This window comes from Barbus barbus, assembly GCF_936440315.1.
Source record: "Barbus barbus genome assembly, chromosome: 12".
In the NCBI taxonomy this organism is placed as follows: domain Eukaryota; kingdom Metazoa; phylum Chordata; class Actinopteri; order Cypriniformes; family Cyprinidae; genus Barbus; species Barbus barbus.
The window spans coordinates 20,970,470-20,990,385 of record NC_136740.1 but is presented as its reverse complement, the minus strand read 5'-3'; the positions used below and the strand labels follow the sequence as shown (position 1 = coordinate 20,990,385).

Genomic DNA, 19,916 nt, shown 5'->3' with positions numbered 1-19,916 from the left:
GGTGCACGTCAGGTACAGCGTAGGTTCGATGCAGCAGTAAAAATTGGGCTTAAGGCTGATAAACATCCCTTGACCACTGATGGTGTCGACAATAGATACTGTACCATATGTATACAACTGTAGTTTAAAAACAAAACGAGCTGATTATTCAGTGAATCAAAATCTAAAAACTGAAGACTCACACACATCATAACAAATAATAATAACTGACTTATTGTGCAGCAAGTAAGAAAAAATAACAGTTTTATATTAACATTTATACAAAAATACAGTTTTCACAGTCTGTTTTAAAGGACTAGTTCAGGGCTGTCCAAACTTGGTCCTGGAGGGCCGGTGTCCTGCGGAGTTTAGCTCCAACTTGCCTCAACACACCTGCATGGAAGCTTCTAGTATGTTTGGACTTCTAGAGTTTGGACACCCCTGGACTAGTTGATATAATTGCAGTCGGCAGATGTGGAGAATTCCGTCAAGGAATTTTCTCAGCACATAGTGTCCTTGAATTAAGAATACGGCTCTGAAAGACACAAACATGCCAAAAATGTCAAGGAATAGCTCAACAGTTCAACATAGACTGCACATATGAATTCCTGAAGCTGTAGGTCAAAATTACCTGTTTCTCTTCAGGTGTTAGTAGCCCTTCTACAGCAACCACTTGATACTGTTTGTGTTTTAGGCAACACGGGAATTTGCGCATACGTCGTACCATGGTAGCTGCTGTATCCTGTGACAGCACCTTCCTCATTTCCCCAGGTGCACACCCCGGATCAAAGAGGATCAGGCATAGGTTGCCATTTACTTTCTGTTCCACTCCTACGATACAGCGACTGTGGCCTGATCATAAAGACAGGATAACACGTATGCCATCTTATAAAGCCAAGTCTATTTCTATGAGGATAATGCTATCTTGAGTTTCATGAGGGAGAATAAATTCACTCTATTCTAATTAATTAAGGGGCTGTTGTTTTTTTACAAGAGAAATCTTGAAATACCTTGGTGCTGGAGGTATATAAGTGGTAATGTCGTCTGCACTATTTTGGGTAGCAGTCTTGCACCCCTACTGGCAGAATGTGAGAAATACTGTTTTACCCACTCAAACAGTCTGGGATGTGTGTCTCCTGGGCCAGTGGGCTTGTGAAAATCCACAATTCGGGCTCTAAATTTTTTAAAGGAAAGTTAAGATGTGAAATTAATCATATTTAAGCCATTTACATGTTCACAACTATTCAAAAGTTTGAGATTGGTTTGAATTTTTTTTTAATGTTTATGTTTTTGAAAGAAGTCTCACCAAGGCAACATTTATTTGATCAAAAATACAGTAAAATATTAATACTGTGATTTTTTTTTTTTTTACTAGTTAAAATAACTGTTTTCTATTTTAATATTTTTCAAATGTGATTTATCCCTGTTATGGCAAAGCTGAATTTGCACAAATCATTGTGATGTGCTGCTGTGGTGCTCATGAAACACTTCTTATTGTTCCCAGTGTTGTGCTACTTAATATTTAATTAGAGAAAGCCTCAATACATGTTTTCAGGAGTCTTTCTGACCCCAAACTTTTGAACAGTAGTGTGTGAATGTAAACTTGGGGTTTCAGTACGTACTTCACACTAAGGGAGGTGCGAACTTGCATAGATTTCTGTAGCTCCTATCCAAGCCCGTGTCCCCTACAGTCGATGGTTGAAGTTTGAAGACCCTGAGGATCTGCGCCTTGACCCCAAGCATCTTCAATTAAGGCTTGCACTCTCAGAATGCTGGGAACTGAAACTGCGAGGGAAAATTTTATGATGGGTACTGTTACAAGGAAAATCAACAGGGAGCCAAGAGAATAACATGATGTTACTGATGTTATACCAGGTAAAAGTTTATACTGCTCCATCCTATCCAAAGATGAAAGAAGCATCTGGAAGTTTCTGTAGCCACATCCCCAGCCTTTGTCCCCCTCCGATGAAGAATAGTGATCAGTCTCAGCACAGAGCCACACATGTGCACAGTCAGAGGCATCCCTCTGATAGTACCTATACAGAGCTCCCATAAGTCCTGAAATAAAAAGGTTACATCTGAGCCTTGAGCTATTTCTTATTTAAATTTTCTAGGTTTTTTTTCTAACATTAAAAAAGTAATAGCTATATAGTATAAAACCTAATAATAACACTACAATATTTTTAATTACTACTATAAATAAAAATTAATTAAGTCTATATTAATTAAAAATGTATACACACGCACTACAGTTCAAATGTTTGGGTCAGTGAGATTTGTTTTTGAAAGAAATTAATAACTTTATTCAGCAAAGACACATTCAACTGACTGAAAGTGACTGGAAAAACACTTATAAAAAGTTACAAAAAAAGTATCTATCAATTTTTATTATTATCTATCAAATAATTTAATTATAAAAATGTAGCACTCTTTACACAAAATGGTAATAAATCACAACTGTTTTCAACATTGACAATAAGATAAAAAGATAAAATAAGTGAACAGATTTTCAGTCTAATAATTCACCAGCTGGACCAAATATTCCAAAAGGCTTTGACTTCGTTGAATAAACATGAGCACTGCACGTTTCAAAATCGAAACCTGGTGGGGAAACCAACTGTCTTCAGAAAATTTTGAATGTCATTTTCATTTCATCTGGCATGTAATGCCTGATAAATCAGCGTTTGTGAGCGGAGCGCTGTTTTGTGTACAGCGTTACCGGGGAATTTGCATATATATGCTGCCACAAATAGAGTGCAAGTCTGTGGGAAACACTGTAACTCTATGATGCACTCTCTAACAGACCTGATGTTTTGCTTCTGCCATCATCCACCCCAGAGGGCAGAGATTCAAGCATCTCCGCTTTTTTCTCTGCAGGAACCATCTGACCTCGAGACACAGCCCTCTCCATATTCCTCTCCATCTGCTTGCGATAACCACCGCTGTTTTCAAGCCCAAACTGCTTCTGAAAACAGTAGTGAAGTGTAAAGAAATAATAAAAGTTTTTGTAGTGGGTCGACACAAGTAAATATGACAATTTTTACTTTTTAGGTGAACATTTTCTAGAAATCTCAGTGACATTTTCTTTAGCTAACCTGGAGCTTCTTAAAGTCCTCTGCTTCCCGTCTAGTTGCAGCCTCCCTCCACTTTTGCTCCTCTTCCTCCTGAAGCTTCCTGGCCAGAGTCAGGTCTTCAGATGAATGTCCTCAAAACACACAAACCAAATGAACATCAAGTCAGATGTTTTAAGAAGCCACAAGTTTCGCTGCACCAAAGGCTACAACATATTTCATGTTGATTGATTATTATCGTCTTGATGCTTTGTACTTGTAAACAGAACATTCTTAATTTCTAAACTAAAATGTAACTAACCGAACTTTCTTAAATAAAATTCATATGCAGTTGCATACTTATTAATATACACATACCTGTTGCAGATGCCGAGCCATATTCCAGGTGTAGCTCAACATGTTCTTGAAGGGAGGAGCTATTGGAACAACTCAGACAACAAATTGGACACTCATAGCGCATCACACCTGGAGATCCTAAAAATATAATTATAGCTTAGTTTGGCCATCCAGTTTTATTCAGAGCTGTCAAATTGACCACCTTGCTAACTCACCTGATCTACTACTGCTTGTAGAAGATGCTTCTGTTGAACCAGCCCCTTAAGAAGACAAACCATAACAGACATCAATCATAGACAGCTGGTGATAAAAAAAAGAGTGTAAAATGAATACTTGTAAACATACAAATATACTTGCTACAGTGATATTTATGTTTTGAGGTAAGACACCTTCAGCTTGGTCCTGTAGATGAAGCTCAACATGCTCCTGCAGAATAAAACCGTCTTTGCAGACCAAACTGCACATTGGACATGCAAAGCACCCTTCTGCAACACACAGAGAGAAAATATTAGTCTAATGGCCTAATTTAAGTCAGTTTTATGTTGTAAACTCAAGAGCACCTTTAATAGGTGAGGACAAACGCTTCTGCTTTGATTTTCGCCACCCATCTTCCTTCTCCTTGCTTGGGCTGTTGCTGGATTTTTGTGTAGTTCTAACCAGTTTTACTGCACCATTCGCTGTGGCTGCTGCAGGTGGTGAACTCTTCAGACTAGCCGAGGTTCCCTGAGAAAGAGAAGTCCCTGTAATCGGGGTGGTCATCCCGTTTCCCTGGGAAGGTGACTGAGGTGAGGCTTGAGATACCTTGTCCATATTTTTCACATTCACATTGGAAGTCCTTGTAGAACTGTAGAATTGGAAGTCCTTGTAGTCCACTGTCAACCACTGTTGCATGCATGTCCTGCGAATCTTGCTCTATATGTGCAGTGTTGATGTGGAAGTTCAGCTCGTCATATGAGACGCCGGACAAAGAGCAGAATGGGCAAGCCATCATGACTCAGTATGACTCCGGAGGAGATGGGTTCTCATCTCGGCTTCAGATTTATCAGGCATTATCACAAGGCTGGATAAAACAAATTAACCATGATAGTATCAGCAAAAAATACCATAGTTACTACAGTTATTGTTAGTAAACTGTGGCAAATTTACAACAAAAACAATCAAAATGAGAAAATTCTTCTCACACAGTTTGAAGAACATCTAATATTATTTTATTCAGATTTTAGTACCAATAATAGGCCTGACAATGATTTTGACATGGTTGTTTGTTTAATCATACTGTCTGAAAATTGCAATAGAAAGTGAAGGATTTATGAGCAACATATTCAATATATTACATAATAATATCTAATGTAATATTAACCACACATAACCATTCTTTTTTCCCCCAAACAAACAAAGTGGACCAAAAAAATATGGTACACATTTTTTATATTTCATTATAAATATTATTAATAAATATAATTTGTTAATCATACTTATAATTCATGTAATTCTACCCATTTGCAATGTTTTTTAATAAGCCATAAAGGAAATTATAAATTTGTAAATATATAACTTTTGCACAATAATATAATAACCGTTCACACCTGACATGATTATGATCATATCTTTTTTGAGGTTAAACAAATTAGTACGAAATAAAGAAATAAACACTAAGATATATATATATATATATATATATATATATATATATACACAAAGAAATAAGACTAAGGTGGAGGAGAAAAGAGAAATATGGGTAACCAGTTGTTAATAATTTTATAAAAAATATTATTAATAATACCTATTAGTCTTAAATAATGAAAATTATTGATGTAATTCTACCCCTGTACAACGTTTGTTTATAAAGCCATGTTTGTTTAGAAATCACATATTTCATTAATCACAAATATTGTGCGACAATTAATCCACAGGCAAAAGTTCATAATAGTGACAGGCCTTAATTTAAAATATTTGCAATAATTACGATATATTACTAGATAAACATTGTTTACCTTGGTAAACCTTGATAAACAGTGGTAAGGGATGCGTTTGTGTTTGAAATGCATTTAAAACATTATAATTAACAAATAGCAAAAACTCTGAGTCTACTTCAATGCACAACAGCAAAAATTCAACTCGAATCTATCTCGAAATCGACATTTATATCCAACGTACCTGTTCAGAGGTAGATATGTTAACTTAATCACCCGTTTCACTTTCCGTTTAATATTATTGAATGAGGCCGCTCATGAAAACCGGAAACAGCAGCGGAGGTGACGTTCCTTACAAGTGGACGCCATATTGCCCTCAGCTGGAGGAACTCGGGAGGGTCTTGAGAGAAATTTAAAAACACACGGCCAGTAACGTTACATCCCTCTCCGATTTACGACTAATGGGTGAGATCTATGCACTATATATATGATGTAAAGGGCTTTTCTTTCTAGGGAGTAGAACAGGGCGTACTGACAGAGGAATGAACCATTTTGACTTTAGTCCAAGCTAGCTTAGCACGGTTAGCATGTTAGCACAGAAAAGGTGGGTACAGTTTAGGCTGAAAGTGAAAAGACTGAATGATTTGAGAGATTATAAATCTGTAACGTTTTAACAGTGCTTTAGTGGATTTATGAAACTGATTTGATTTGTTACCAATAAAGTCTTGGTTTCAGCTGTCCACGAAATATGTGCTAATGCGCTACTGAAAATGATGAATACCAAGAATAATTAGGTGTTTGATGAGCCAAATAGATTTTGTGGTATTAATATAGATGCTTAGACTTGTATATTTAGTGCTGTGATTACTTATGTTGTATGACATAAACTGTCTTTGTAAAATTAGTCCAGACCTCCACCACAATACCACACAAAACCAGCTGATCCGATTAAAACACAATTGTTTCTAAGAAATACAGGATTAGATCAGAAAATATAGGTAGGGTATAATTCGAAAGGAAAGGAGAGAAAGAGGGAGGAGGAAAAGGGGAAGATATGGGAAAGGGGAAAAGAAAGAAAATAAATTAAGAATATATATGTTTTTTTTAACTAAAGTATATAAAACCCTGATGTTACACACTCCTGTACAGTAGGTGGCTGTATGCAGCTATAAATGCTGGTTTGTGATCCGCCATTAAACTAAAAGAAGAAAACACCATTGTTTATTAGGGAATAAATAAATACCTCTTATTTTATTTTTGATCCGATACCGATATTTTCAAGCCCAGTATCGTCAATATCGTTACCGATACCTCTAAACTAAACTGATATTTAAAATTATTAAAAGAATATAATCAGTAGTTATACTCACTTAATGTTAGATATTTTAAAGCTATGTTTGTTTGGGGGGTTTTGTACATTTCAAAGGTCTTTTTTTTTTTTTTTTACACCGTCAGAAATAAAAATACTAAAATTGTATTTTAGCCCTTTACTGGGGCAGTAACCTCAAAGGTGCACCTATATCCCTAAAAGGGAGCATATTAGTACCATACAAGAATGCATGCTTTAAGGGTAGATAAGTTACAAAGGTGCACCTTTGAGGGTACCTCGTGAAAAATATACATGTTGTTACATAAGCACTAAAATGTATTATTATTATTACCATGGTAAATTTGTGGTTACTGCAGTTTTACTACAAATACTGTGGTAAACTGTGGTTACTGTAATAAAATCATGGTTAATTTTTGTAAAAGGCTGCCAGGCTGCTGTACTCCTAAATGTGAAACTTTAGCATATTTTTTTTCTGACAGATTTATTAACAGCAATTACAGAACCTAACACAATCCATTTGAACTTTTAACAACCAGTTTAAATAAATTTACTTGCACAAACCAGCCTATTTAAAATAAATAATACATAAATAAACCAAGTTTGGGGTTAGTACGAATTTGTAATATTTTTAAATAGGCCTCTTGCTCACCAAGGCTGCACTTATTTGAACAAAAATACAGTAAAAACATAAATATTGTGAAATATAACCATTAAAATAGCTATTTTCTAATTTAATATATTTTAAAATGTAATTTAAAATGCATCTGTGATCAAAGCTGAATTTTCAGCATCATTACTCCAGTCTTCAGTGTCACATGATTCAGAAATAAGTCTAATATCATTTGCTGCTCAAGAAACATTTCTGATTATTATTGGTGCTTGATATTTGTGTGGAAACCGTGATGCATTTTTCAGAATTAATTTTGTACATTGTAACAATGATATGTAATGCAATGTAATAATGTGGTAATGGTTTCTTAAGATCTACTAATGCTTCTGATGCTTTTGGGAAACACAGCTCTATTTGAGCAAACACTGTGACTGAGCAGTGGCATAAATTATGAGAATTGCGTACTGGCTCGACCAGTTGTGATTCTTGTCTGTATTGCTAGGCTTATGGTTGATGTGCTGAATAGACAGCAGAAATGTAGTATCAAAATGTGCATCTGACCACATTCCTTTCTCTCATCTGAAGACACAATGGCAAGCCCAGGCAAGGAAAGCTATCGAATGAAGAGCTACAAGAATAAAGCCCTGAACCCCCAGGAAATGCGGAGACGGAGAGAGGAGGAAGGGATACAACTCCGTAAACAGAAGAGGGAGGAGCAGGTTTGTCATAATTTTTTCTTCATTATACAAGCAAATTAAATTACAGTTTTGTTCATGAAGGATTCATCATACATTGTGAAATAAAAGTGGATAGGGTAAACATACCTATTAAGCTCACCAAAATCTACATTGAGATATTTTTAGTGCACAAGATATTGGTTTCAGTACAAAATATTGTTAAAATAAAAATTCTCTCACACAAGAATATTTAATTTTATTTTAAATGACAAAAGCATTTCAAATAAGATATACATCATTAAATTCAAAAAGTCTGGCTGTGCTTAATAGGTACATTTTTGTACCCTTTAAGCACACCCCTGTTCCCATAAAACTCACATCATGTTTTATTGAAAATTCTTGTTTATTTTAAAGAATAATTGAAAAATATTTTTTTGAAGGTACAAAAAGGTACAAAGTCAATCACAAAAAAACAGAAGACTAAAATCAAGCAACAAGGCATTCAAGTCGATCAGTTATTTATTCATAATGAAGTGTCATCTAAGCACATTGCAACATCTATACTAGTCCACTTTCAGCTAAGTAACACATATTCGAAAATCAAATAAAACAAACCAATAAAACATAATTCATGGGGATGAACACAGAAATTAGCCTCATTATGAAACCTCTTTTTAAATGGGTGTCAACTTATCTATTGTCTCTTAAGGCTGGAATACACTACGCGATTTTTGCCCCGATTTTTTTACAGATTTACAGTCTGGAGAAGTTGATGCTAGTTGCCAAAGATCAGAGCCAGTCTGCGGATTTGAGTTGACAGAATCCATAGAAAATCGATAAACTTAAAAGGGGGGGTAAAATGCTGTTTTATGCATTCAGTAATGTTTACACTGTCCATGCTTAGCATGAGAATCCAACTCTTTAACAAAGTTTAAAAAAAACAATTTGGACGTATAACACAGTATTTCTGTGTCAAAAATCTCACTTCCGGGTTGGTACAAGTTTCGGAGAGTTTTTTTCCGATCATGGCTCTTGCTGATGTAAACGACGGAGGAACTCCTTATATGGGCATTTCTCCCGGAAAAACACGCCCGTGCACGCATTGACCAGCACGAGAGTGCTTGTCACTCTTTAGCTCCGCCCACGGCGCGCCTCCAGGAGCTTGGCTTTTTCCAGAGAGAATCGTAAAGCACTATCTTTCTTTTATAAATATGATAAAGACTTTTTGCAGATATGAAGGATGCAGTACTTCTCTATAGGTACTCAAGATTAACATGAGATTGGGTGAAACTGTGTGTTATGTCCCCTTTAACTTAAAGTGACAACCATCAGTTAATATTTAAAGTCTGTTTATGAAGTATTTACATAGATGCTCAATGTGTAAGAGCTTAAAGAGAGCACACTGAGCTTAATTGGAGCAGCAACATTTTTAATAAACTTCATGTAATATTTTTTAAAATGACAGGATTTTGCTAAATATATATTCTAGGTCATGTATTAAGTTCATACATATTTTATATGAACAAATTATTAACAATATCTATGAATTTTCACTGTGTGATTTTCATAGTAGTGCACCTTTAAGCTCACCTTAAAATAAAATGAAATCTTTAAAAATTACAGCACTGTAAAACGACAGACCATCAATAAACTGTACATTTATAATATTATGGCTGTAAAAGTACAAGCCAGTAATGCCTGTGAAGTAAAATGTTAGCGTAGCACACAATCTTATACAGCTAGTCAGCTAACTGTGTTCTGTAGCATCTGCGCTGTGTTGCTAAAACTATCTTTTGGATCTAATGTAATTATTTTCCACATCCAAGTTCCAGGTTATAATATGTCTGAACATTAATCTCTTAATTTTACAATAAGTAGTGAAACTTACCCAAAATAAAGGCTTAAATGTCTAAAAACCACACATTTAAGGGGCTCCTCTTTTGGTGAAAGATTTTAGACGGCTTTCAAAATAGCCGCCAGACAGTGTGAACACATGGAGACCCATATCTCAGTGTGCAATGATCTGATTGACTTGAAATTATAGGAGGTATATAGTAACAAACATATCAATTGGTTAAGACATCAAGTAGGATAATAAATAATTTTTTCGTTTTATAATCTGAGCTCAAAAATTGAAGTGAGCTTAATAGGTACGTTTACCCTATATTAAAGGGTTATATGACCGGATTTGTTCATTTAATGTATCAGTTTTGTGTACAAAAGTAACTACTAAAATAATCGTTCTACCTACTCCGCAGCTGTTCAAGAGGAGGAATGTGTCTCTGCCACCTGGTGATGAGTCCATGCTTGAATGCCCCATTCAGGACCCTGATATCAGCTCCACTGTACCTGTATCAGGTGTAAGTGATCCAGGCAGTGATCCTGTCATTGTTGTCAAACAGATGATTGGACCGTAAAGTTTACAGAGAACAAACATATTTGTCAGTACTTTTGCCATGGGGCTTGGTTATTAGTCCTGCATAGTTTTAAGCATATTGAAACAGCACTTTAAAAAATAAAATTAGCATAGTTGTATATATTTTGTTTCAATTTTAGCATTATGTAATCATAATTTATTACTAAAATTTAAAAATAATAACTATATATATATATATATATATATATGTATATATGTGTGTGTATATATATATATATATATATATATACACACACACACTATATTATATATCTATATCTATCTAAACGTGTGTGTGTGTGTATATATGTATGTAGATAGTTAGATATAATATGACTAGATAAGCCATTGAAGTATGTTTGTACAAGACCATTATTTACACCTTTCATACACACTTTTTTTTTCTCTGGTGCTTTTAAACTATTTTATGTCAAAAACCACATCTTGGATAAACATTATTATGTCAATCTGTGCAGGAAGGAGTTATAACCCAAGACATGATTCAGATGATCTTCTCTGAGGATCCAGACCAGCAGCTCATAGCCACTCAAAAGTTCAGAAAATTACTCTCTAAAGGTTGGTGTCTTTTATTTCTACGTCTCATCAACTCATGGATGACAATTGTTTAAGGTCAAGATTAAGATGTTATTCATTTCCTTTAGAGCCCAATCCTCCTATTGATGAGGTCATCCACACACTTGGTGTCGTCAACCGGTTTGTTGAATTCCTAAAAAGGAGTGATAACTGGACTCTGCAGGTAAGAACATTTCATAGTCTTACGGAAGCTGCATTGCCATTACAGCCAAGATTTAAGAGGCTATTGTTGCTTGTTTTGACCAGTTTGAAGCTGCCTGGGCCCTGACCAACATAGCCTCAGGAACCTTCCAACACACCAAGGTGGTCATTGAGATGGGGGCCGTGCCCATCTTTATAGAGCTACTCAACTCAGACTATGAGGATGTACAAGAGCAGGTGATTTATTTTTTATTTTTTGCAGATTGTAGCCTGGTTCATGCTTTTCATCCAGTAGCTGTTTTATCAGAACTCCATAGCACCATGAAAGTGATCCGTTGTTTGTAACTGTTTTTACAGGCAGTGTGGGCATTAGGAAATATAGCCGGGGATAATGCAGAGTGCAGAGACTATGTCCTCAACTGTGGCATCTTGCCTTCTCTTCAGCAGTGAGTGTCCTCTACTGGTCCCAACACTGTGATTTCATGTTTGTATTTGCTGCTTTGCAGGAAGTCTATGATACCTATTTAAATCTAACTGTTATCTCAAGTCCCTATATAGGTCCCTATATCTTTGCTGAGCCTTAAATGTAATATCCTGCAGGAAAAATGACATTAAATGGCATGAACGTAATGCACACAGTCCCAAGCCTTTCACTAGCAAGTATTCACTAGCTGTGATGTTAATGCAAATGGGGTAAATATATCTGTTTCATGCTTTTAAGAGCCCTCCAAAAACTGGACACTGTTAGAACATCTACTATATACTAAAATGAAATATAAGTGAAATACACTGAAGTTTGAAAATATTTTTGAAAAAGAATCTCACCAAGGCTGGTAGGCTACATTTACTTGATCAACAGTGTGATATTTGAAATATTACAGAAACTAAGAATAACTCTTTTCTGTTTTAATATATTGTAAAAATGTATTGTATCAATTTGATGGCAAAGCTGAATTTTCAGCAGCCATTCAGAAATCGTTCTAATATGCTGATTTGAAGCTATAGACACATTTTCTATTATTCTCAATGTTGAAAAAGGTTGTGCTGTTCAATATTTTTGTGGAAACTGAACAAATTTGAAAAGAGCAGCATTTCTTTTTAATAGAAATAATTTGTTACATTATGAATGTCTTTACTGCAAATTATGATCAATTATTTGATCATAATGGTATTATTGACCCCAGAATTTTAACTAGTATCTTTTACTGTATTTTGCTTGCCAAAAAACATTTAGCCAGCACACACAGCTATGTTTTGAATGACCATCAATGGAGAAAAACATATTGGCTCTCTGGACCATGCTGCCTGGCCAAATCTTGATGTCTAGGTTGCTAAGTTCCAATCCAAAAAAACTTACTTGCTGTTCTTTTCTCATTACAAGGATTCAGAATTAATGAAATCTGTGTGTTTAAAGAATTAAAATTTTGTTGGTAGAAGTCTTATGATTAGGGGCCTAAGAAAAGATGACGTTGAATAAATCTCACTTCCTAACGTCATTCTGATGTCACAAACAGTTTTTGTTTACCACTCTTAAACCTGCTGGTATGTGCTTTGTGACTTTAGCAGGTGTGCTTATATTTCACTATGCCACAGCATTTTTCTGCTGTAGTGTGTCTGTTATATAAAAGACCTTATCATTACCGCCATCTAGTGGTTTGATTACATATTCTTTCCTCGTCATTGCAGGTTGCTTGCGAAATCAAACCGGCTCACTACCACACGAAACGCAGTGTGGGCGCTATCCAACCTCTGCAGAGGGAAAAATCCACCTCCAGACTTCGCAAAGGTGAGTTTGCAAACCAGTTCTGGGTAAACCACATTCCAATTGCATAGTTATCAAATTTCAATGATGCACACAAACACACTCTCTTTGTGTAAACCAGTGTTTTTTTTCCGCTTGTAACATGATCAAACAACTGTTGTTTCTTAACAGGTGTCGCCATGTCTGAGCGTGCTCTCCAGATTGCTCTTCAGCAGTGATCCTGATGTTCTTGCAGATGCCTGCTGGGCACTTTCATACCTGTCCGATGGACCCAATGACAAAATCCAGACAGTTATTGACTCAGGCGTGTGCCGCAGGCTGGTGGAGTTGCTCATGTAAGGACCAGACATGCTAACTCAATCAGTAAACTATGTGATGTCTTTTATCACTGACTTAGAATAACACCTGTGTATTGTCCATTCACAGGCACAGTGATTACAAGGTGGTGTCCCCTGCACTGAGAGCAGTGGGGAACATTGTAACAGGAGACGATATTCAGACCCAGGTAGTATAGCTGTCGTTTATCACATGCAAAGTTGTCTGCATTTTTCTGATCTGTTGTGATGTTCTGTTGTATGTCAGGTGATTCTGAACTGCTCTGCTCTGCCCTGCCTGCTCCATTTACTCAGCAGTCCGAAGGAATCCATCAAAAAAGAGGCCTGCTGGACTGTCTCCAATATCACCGCTGGGAACAGAGCGCAAATCCAGGTACTTTAGACTGAGCGAGACACTATAAGGTTATGATACCATATATATGTTGTGTCTGAACAGCCATAGGTTGATGCTTATTCTGTTGCAGGTGGTAATCGATGCAAACATATTCCCAGTGTTAATCGAGATACTGCAGAAAGCTGAGTTCCGCACCAGGAAGGAGGCCGCGTGGGCAATAACCAACGCCACCTCGGGAGGCACGCCAGAGCAGATTAGGTACACTGTGAGCTTTTTTTGCTTTGGTTTTTTTTACCTATTCTAAGAATTGAAAAGGATTTATTTTGATTGTGTTAGCGTAAATTTTCTGAGAATCTTATATAATGCATGTTAAACCACCTGCATACTGCCTTAGGTGATCATTTACCCATAATCTGTTTTAAGACAGACTTGAAAAGCTTAGTATCATTTACACGGATTTTGGTTAGACTAATAACAGTCATTAAAGCACAGAGTGGGATCATAGCGCATGACACATTTCTGGCCTGTAGATGGCAGTAATATTCAGACCATCTTTAAAGTGATTTTTCTTTAAATATTTTATTTTTATTCACATCATGTGGTTATGTAAATATTAGGGATGTTATTTTAACAAGTAATGTGCACTTAAACAATAAACCTTTAAAAAATTTGCACTAATAATCATACCTTAAATTCCGTAAAAAATAAATATCCAATTTACTTTTGAAGTGGAATTTTTATCTGAGAATCCAGGAAGTCCTCTCTTGTTATGCTAGCGTTTTTTTTCCCCATTTAACCCACATATATGCCTACGTTCTAGAAAACTGCGTTATGGGGTGTTATTTAGGTGGATGTTTAGTGAGACAGAAGTTAATAATTGTGCTTTACATGCAGATACTTGGTTTCTCTCAACACCATAAAGCCCATGTGTGACCTGCTGACGGTGATGGACTCCAAGATTGTGCAGGTGGCTCTGAACGGCCTGGAGAACATCCTCAGACTGGGAGAACAGGAGTCCAAACAGAACGGAACAGGCATCAATCCTTACTGTGCTCTCATTGAAGAGGCTTATGGTAGGCATGCCTCACCTAATACCTTGAATCATCTCATGCATTTAATGTAATGTTTGGTTTTTCCAGGTCTGGAAAAGTCATTGCAGTCATTATAAATATGTCTAGTTATGGTCAGCTCTTAAGTATTTAATTTGTTCAAAACTGGTCATTTGTCAGCAATTCTAATTACATTTACATTTAGTCATTTGGCAGACGCTTTTATCCAAAGCGACTTACAATTGGGGAATACAAAAAGCGATTCATCTTGAAGAGGCAGTCAGACAGAGGAAGTGCTCATAACACCAAGTCTCAGTCATTGTTCAAATAAGTACAAACTAGTAGGTGGAGAGAAAGATAGAGGGAAAGTTTTTTTTTTTTTTTTTTTTTTTTTTTTTTTTTTGAGTTTAGGATGAAGTCAAGTACTGCCGAAAGAGATGAGTTTTAAGTTGTTGCTTGAAGGTTGCCAGAGATCCGGCGTTCCGGCGTTCCGGATAGGGGTGGGAAGATTATTCCACCAGCCAGGAATGGTGAACGAGAATGTTCTGGAGAGTGATTTTGAGCCTCTCTGTGATGGTACCACAAGGCGTCGCTCACTAGCAGATCTCAAACTTCTGGAGGGGATGTAGGTTCGTAATAGTGAGTGGAAGTAGGAGGGTGCAGAGCCTGTAGTAGATCTGTACGCAAGCATCAGTGACTTGAACTGGATGCGAGCTGCCACTGGTAGCCAGTGCAAAGAGATGAAGAGAGGTGTAACATGCGCTCTTTTGGGCTCGTTGAAGATCAGTCGTGCCGCTGCATTCTGAATCATTTGTAGAGGTTTGATTGCGTTTGATGGCAGACCAGCCAGAAGAGCATTGCAGTAGTCCAGTCTAGAAACAACCAGGGCCTGGACAAGAAGTTGCGCAGCATGCTCTGTCAGAAAGGGCCTGATCTTTCTGATGTTGTGTAGTGCAAACCTGCAGGAACGAGGACAATTGGACAAGTACTAAAAATTCACTGCTTAAAAGGTGCAGGAATCATGTATTTTCAGCTGTTTTGTTTTTCATTTGATTTTCACAATTTCAGATTTTTCTGGGTTGGTTTGAAGAATGTTATTAACGATAATAATAGTATTATTAAAGATAACATTTATTATTATTAAACAAAAATAAACATGCACAAAAATCAACTCAACAAATTTTATCATTTTTTTTTAATAGTCTGAATTGTCTTATGCTTTCCGTTCGTGCAGACAGTGTTTACAGTGCTGTTTGTTCATTTGTTTATATAATTGTTTTACTGATGTTCCCACACAGGATTGGATAAGATTGAGTTCCTGCAGAGCCACGAGAACCAGGAGATCTACCAGAAGGCCTTTGACCTGATCGAGCACTACTTTGGCGTGGAGGAGGAGGACGCCAGCATCGTTCCGCAGGTGGATCAGAATCAGGGCCAGTACATTTTCCAGCAGTCTGAGGGACCGATGGATGGCTTCCAGCTCTAACTCGTATCCCTGTGCTACTGGCCAAGCTTCAGGCCTAGCTTCCTCCATCTTGCCTGGAGTCTCCTCTCCCTCCTTCTCTGCAGCGCAGGACCTCAGCTCCAGCCTCGCTCCAAGACACGGAGGCCCGTACCCGCTACTCACAGCAGAGATGACGCCTGCCAACCCACTAAATCTTCCATTTCCATCCTGCTAATATTCCAAGCTCCATTACCGAGAGAGAAAATCTGTGAGATGGACCGAGGAGGGCAAAGCTCAGAGTCTGTAGTTTAAGTCCTGTTGAGACTAACAAAAAGCATCTTGCTTTTGTTATTATTGCTGTTGATGTTATGATTATTAGACATTGGCACTGGTGTCCTGTAAAGTAAACTTTACTCAAAATCCCTTGAGAAATGTGAAACTACCTCTTCAATCAGAAAACGAAGTGTGTGACAAGCACCCAGCCTTTAGCTCTGACAGTTCTCTTCTCTTGTGAAGTAAATGCTTCTATGCAAACATGTATTTTTGGCGTGGCAGAAATAACACGGCCAGACAAAGTAACTAATGTATTTGCATTGATACATTTGCATTGGATGAATTCTCTGACTTTGTGTGCCAGCACACCAACAGTTTGTCATGCCATGTTTGTTCACAATGCATCCTGAGGGCATGTCAAGCTTAGTTACACTATTTATTCAGACATTTTGTTAACTTGCTGGCCTGGGAGATTTAGAGCCGTATTTATTGTGCTTTTTAGAAGGAGCCGGTCTGTGGGGTCCGGCTATTCGGAGACCAGCGCACAGCCCGCATCCTTGCAGCCCTCGCTTTGCTAATGCTGTTAAAGCGTTACAAGCATGGCATGCAATTATTTAAGTGTGTTCATACGATCACCAAGATGGAGTTGTTTGTATGTATTCATATCATTGGGTTGGATTCATATCATTCTCATCTCACCTGGAAGGTGTTTCTATTTGCGCTGACTGGCTTTAATTTGATTTATTTACTGTGCACATGGTAAAAAGTGTTGAGAATTAGTAAAATGTGTATATTATATATACATTGAGGGTAGAAGGAGGATGTTTTTCAGTGAAATGGTCTTGGTTTGCAGTGAAATACTAATGTAAGGAAAGCATCTTCATTCAAAGAGCTTTTCCTCACATGGTCCCTACTAGCTCTCAAATTTCCTCTAAGGAACTTATGTTCTAAATCTTGTAATGATGATATCCTTTTTATAATGCTTCAAATGAACTTACTTGCAGGAGATTTCCTTAGTCATGAAACTTGTCTGGCAGAAAGTTCCTCTGTTTTCTGTTTTTGGTGTGATATTTACTTCCTCCTTATGTTCTGCCGGTAAATGACTTGCACCCATTCTCTTTTGAAACAAGCTTGATTGATCCAAATAAGAGTTATAATAATGGAAAGTCAGTATATTTACAAAGAAAAAAATCATTAAGATTGTAAAATTAAACTTTATCAAGCACATTCGATTGTGTATAGTTTTGTAAAAATTCTCATGTTTGTACAATGTTTTCTAAGTTTGGGTTTTTTTCGCATCAGAAAAAAAACAAAAAACATGTGTTTTTAAGTTATCATTGGTACAAGCATACAGTACAGAGGAGATCATTGCTTTCCTCAAGGACAAATGTTGATATTGTGTGAAATGTAGACATACACAGACAAATAAAATGTTCTGTTACACATTTAAATAGGTTTACTGTGATTTAATTAAGTAAGGGTGGTTTGCAACAGCAGTTTAACAGTGCTTGTCAATGTCAAAATGATTGAGCCAACACTAGCAAGAGTTCAAAGAGTTCTTTGGTTCAAAAGGTTCAAAATGAAAATTGGCATCATTTACTGACCATCAAATTGTTCCAAACATGTATGACTTTTTTCTTGTTTATCATAGAAGATATTTTGAAGAATGTGGGTAAGCAAACAGTTGTTGGTCCCCATTGACTAGTGAGGGAAAAATACTATGGATGTCAACAGACCAGAATCTGTTAGGTTACCCACGTTCTTCAAAATATCTTGTGTTCAGCCAAGGAAAGAGACTCATACTAGTTTAAAACCTCTCGAGGGTGATTAAATGATGGCAGAATTTTCATTTTTGGCTGAACTATCCCTTAAAGGGGTAAAATCACAAAGTCCCTCACACAGAACGTTTTCAGCACAGCCTCAAATCCAAGAACTGCAGGTACTCGAGAGATCTGTTTTAAACCGCTGAACTAAAGTTAGGCCTATTGTTTACTGCCAATTCGAGCTCAGCGGTTAAAGACGTCCATCTAATGTATGTTTACATAAAAATGAATTAAAATGCAGCGCAGTGGAACGCAGAAACTCCAACTAATGAACGGTGAATTCAAAGTAAACAGAGGTACCAACATTAAAACACGGAGATGGAACTGGATTAATTATAAAACAATAGGCTATATAATTAAAATACCAAATAAAATATATAATCAGATGTTATGGTAAAATACCACATAATATAAACATGGTAAGGACACAAATCTGTTAAAACATTTATATAAAAGTTCATATAATATTTCCTAGTGGCGTAAAGCTTTTTAAATTTTAAAAAAGTTTTAAAATATTCACGGAAAGACGACAAACGTCATACAAAGGCTGTTTTATTCATGACATGGTTTAGCTTATCAGGTGAGGGAATTGTGCAAGTGTGACTGGCAAGATTTTGAAAGGTAAAAGGAAACTAAACATGAGTCATTTGTCTGTTTTGTTTCCTTGAAGTTCTGCAGTTTACATATATTGGGCTTGGAACACTACTGTAAAAGGTATGTGAACAACACCTAGTTATTTCCAGTGAAGATTAATCTCAGTGCTACACCTTTACAGTGATGTAGCCTATACTGTATGACAATGAGCAATGATTTTACTGCTGTCGCAGGCTGGGTGTTTTTCTTGTGAACAAAGCAAGATCAGATAAAATAGTTTGAATCGTGCAAAACCATAATCATAACTGACTTGCACAAAGCCCAGAGCTGAATACCACTTGGAGATTAATTGAAATGCCACTAGACCCAGCATTAGGGTGACCATATGTCCTCTTTTTCCCAGACATTTCCTCTTTTTGGACCTTGTCAATAGCATTTGAATTTGAACAGTCAATAGCAAATACTTTTAACAACTAATAACAAAACATAGTCCCTGATTCAGAAGCGCCAGATTGTCATAGCACAGTCAAAATTACCTCCTCTCCTAGCTTCACAAAATGGTCGTCCATAAAATGCGTTGTGATAACATTTGGGTTGTGCTGTTCTGTTGTAAGTAATCTTAATGATTCCTTAATGCATCTACTTTCGGAAGACCAAACAAAGTGCTTTTGCTTTCGCCTAGAAACACAGTGTCTCCCTGACATGACTGTAACACTACTGTGGTTACTGAAACCACGCCTTCTTTCCTCGCGTGCACATTTGGGTGACATTACCCAAATATTTCCACATTGTGACATAGACGTGGGGGTGTGTTTGAATGAGCCATTTTAGGGGGGCGTGGCAGAGTCTTAACTTTGATAAAGAATATCTCTTTGGTTTTGAGACTTTAGTCTTTGAAACTTCAGGGATCTTATCTATGCACAACCAGCTTGTAACACTCCAAAGAGAAAAGAAAACTTGAGATCACAACATATGACCCCTTTAACTGTTTCCTCCTGGTGGAATGACCTGCCCAACTCAATCCAAGCAGCTGAGTCCTTAATATTTTCAAGAAACGGCTGAAAACATCTCTTTCATCTTCATTTGACCCTCTAACTCCATCTATTCTAATGCTAATTATAATTTTATCTGCTTTTTTAAATTAAAAAAACTTGACCCTCTAAATTAGAGGCTCTAACATTTGCACTCTCTATACTATTTCTATTCTAACTACTTGTATTATTTATAAAGAAAAA

General features: G+C 36.7%; 1 protein-coding gene and 1 pseudogene across 3 annotated transcripts; one reads left to right on the top strand and one right to left on the bottom strand.

Moving 5' to 3' along the window:
- Positions 1 to 386: 386 nt before the first annotated feature.
- Positions 387 to 5,684, bottom strand: LOC306878156 (zinc finger-containing ubiquitin peptidase 1-like; annotated as a pseudogene). Its single transcript has 12 exons — positions 5,544 to 5,684; positions 3,947 to 4,446; positions 3,776 to 3,871; positions 3,602 to 3,646; positions 3,408 to 3,524; positions 3,075 to 3,184; positions 2,785 to 2,944; positions 1,852 to 2,037; positions 1,602 to 1,764; positions 990 to 1,153; positions 611 to 831; positions 387 to 514 (listed from the first exon to the last, which is right to left on the bottom strand). The product of its transcript is annotated as a zinc finger-containing ubiquitin peptidase 1-like (transcript).
- LOC306878157 (importin subunit alpha-6-like) lies at positions 5,654 to 17,712 on the top strand. Of its 2 annotated transcripts, none has more exons than XM_079430320.1 (14): positions 5,654 to 5,764; positions 7,825 to 7,958; positions 10,175 to 10,276; positions 10,809 to 10,908; positions 10,995 to 11,089; positions 11,173 to 11,304; positions 11,425 to 11,513; positions 12,754 to 12,853; positions 13,001 to 13,164; positions 13,256 to 13,334; positions 13,412 to 13,537; positions 13,629 to 13,756; positions 14,393 to 14,571; positions 15,846 to 17,712. In XM_079430320.1, the coding sequence occupies exons 1-14, from the start codon at positions 5,761 to 5,763 to the stop codon at positions 16,031 to 16,033; spliced, it is 1,620 nt and encodes a 539-aa protein (XP_079286446.1). In that variant the 5' UTR covers positions 5,654 to 5,760; the 3' UTR covers positions 16,034 to 17,712. The 2 variants fall into 2 exon arrangements, with proteins under 2 accessions (XP_079286446.1, XP_079286445.1); XM_079430319.1 differs by having other exon boundaries at positions 5,662 to 5,764; positions 13,256 to 13,337.
- Positions 17,713 to 19,916: the final 2,204 nt, after the last annotated feature.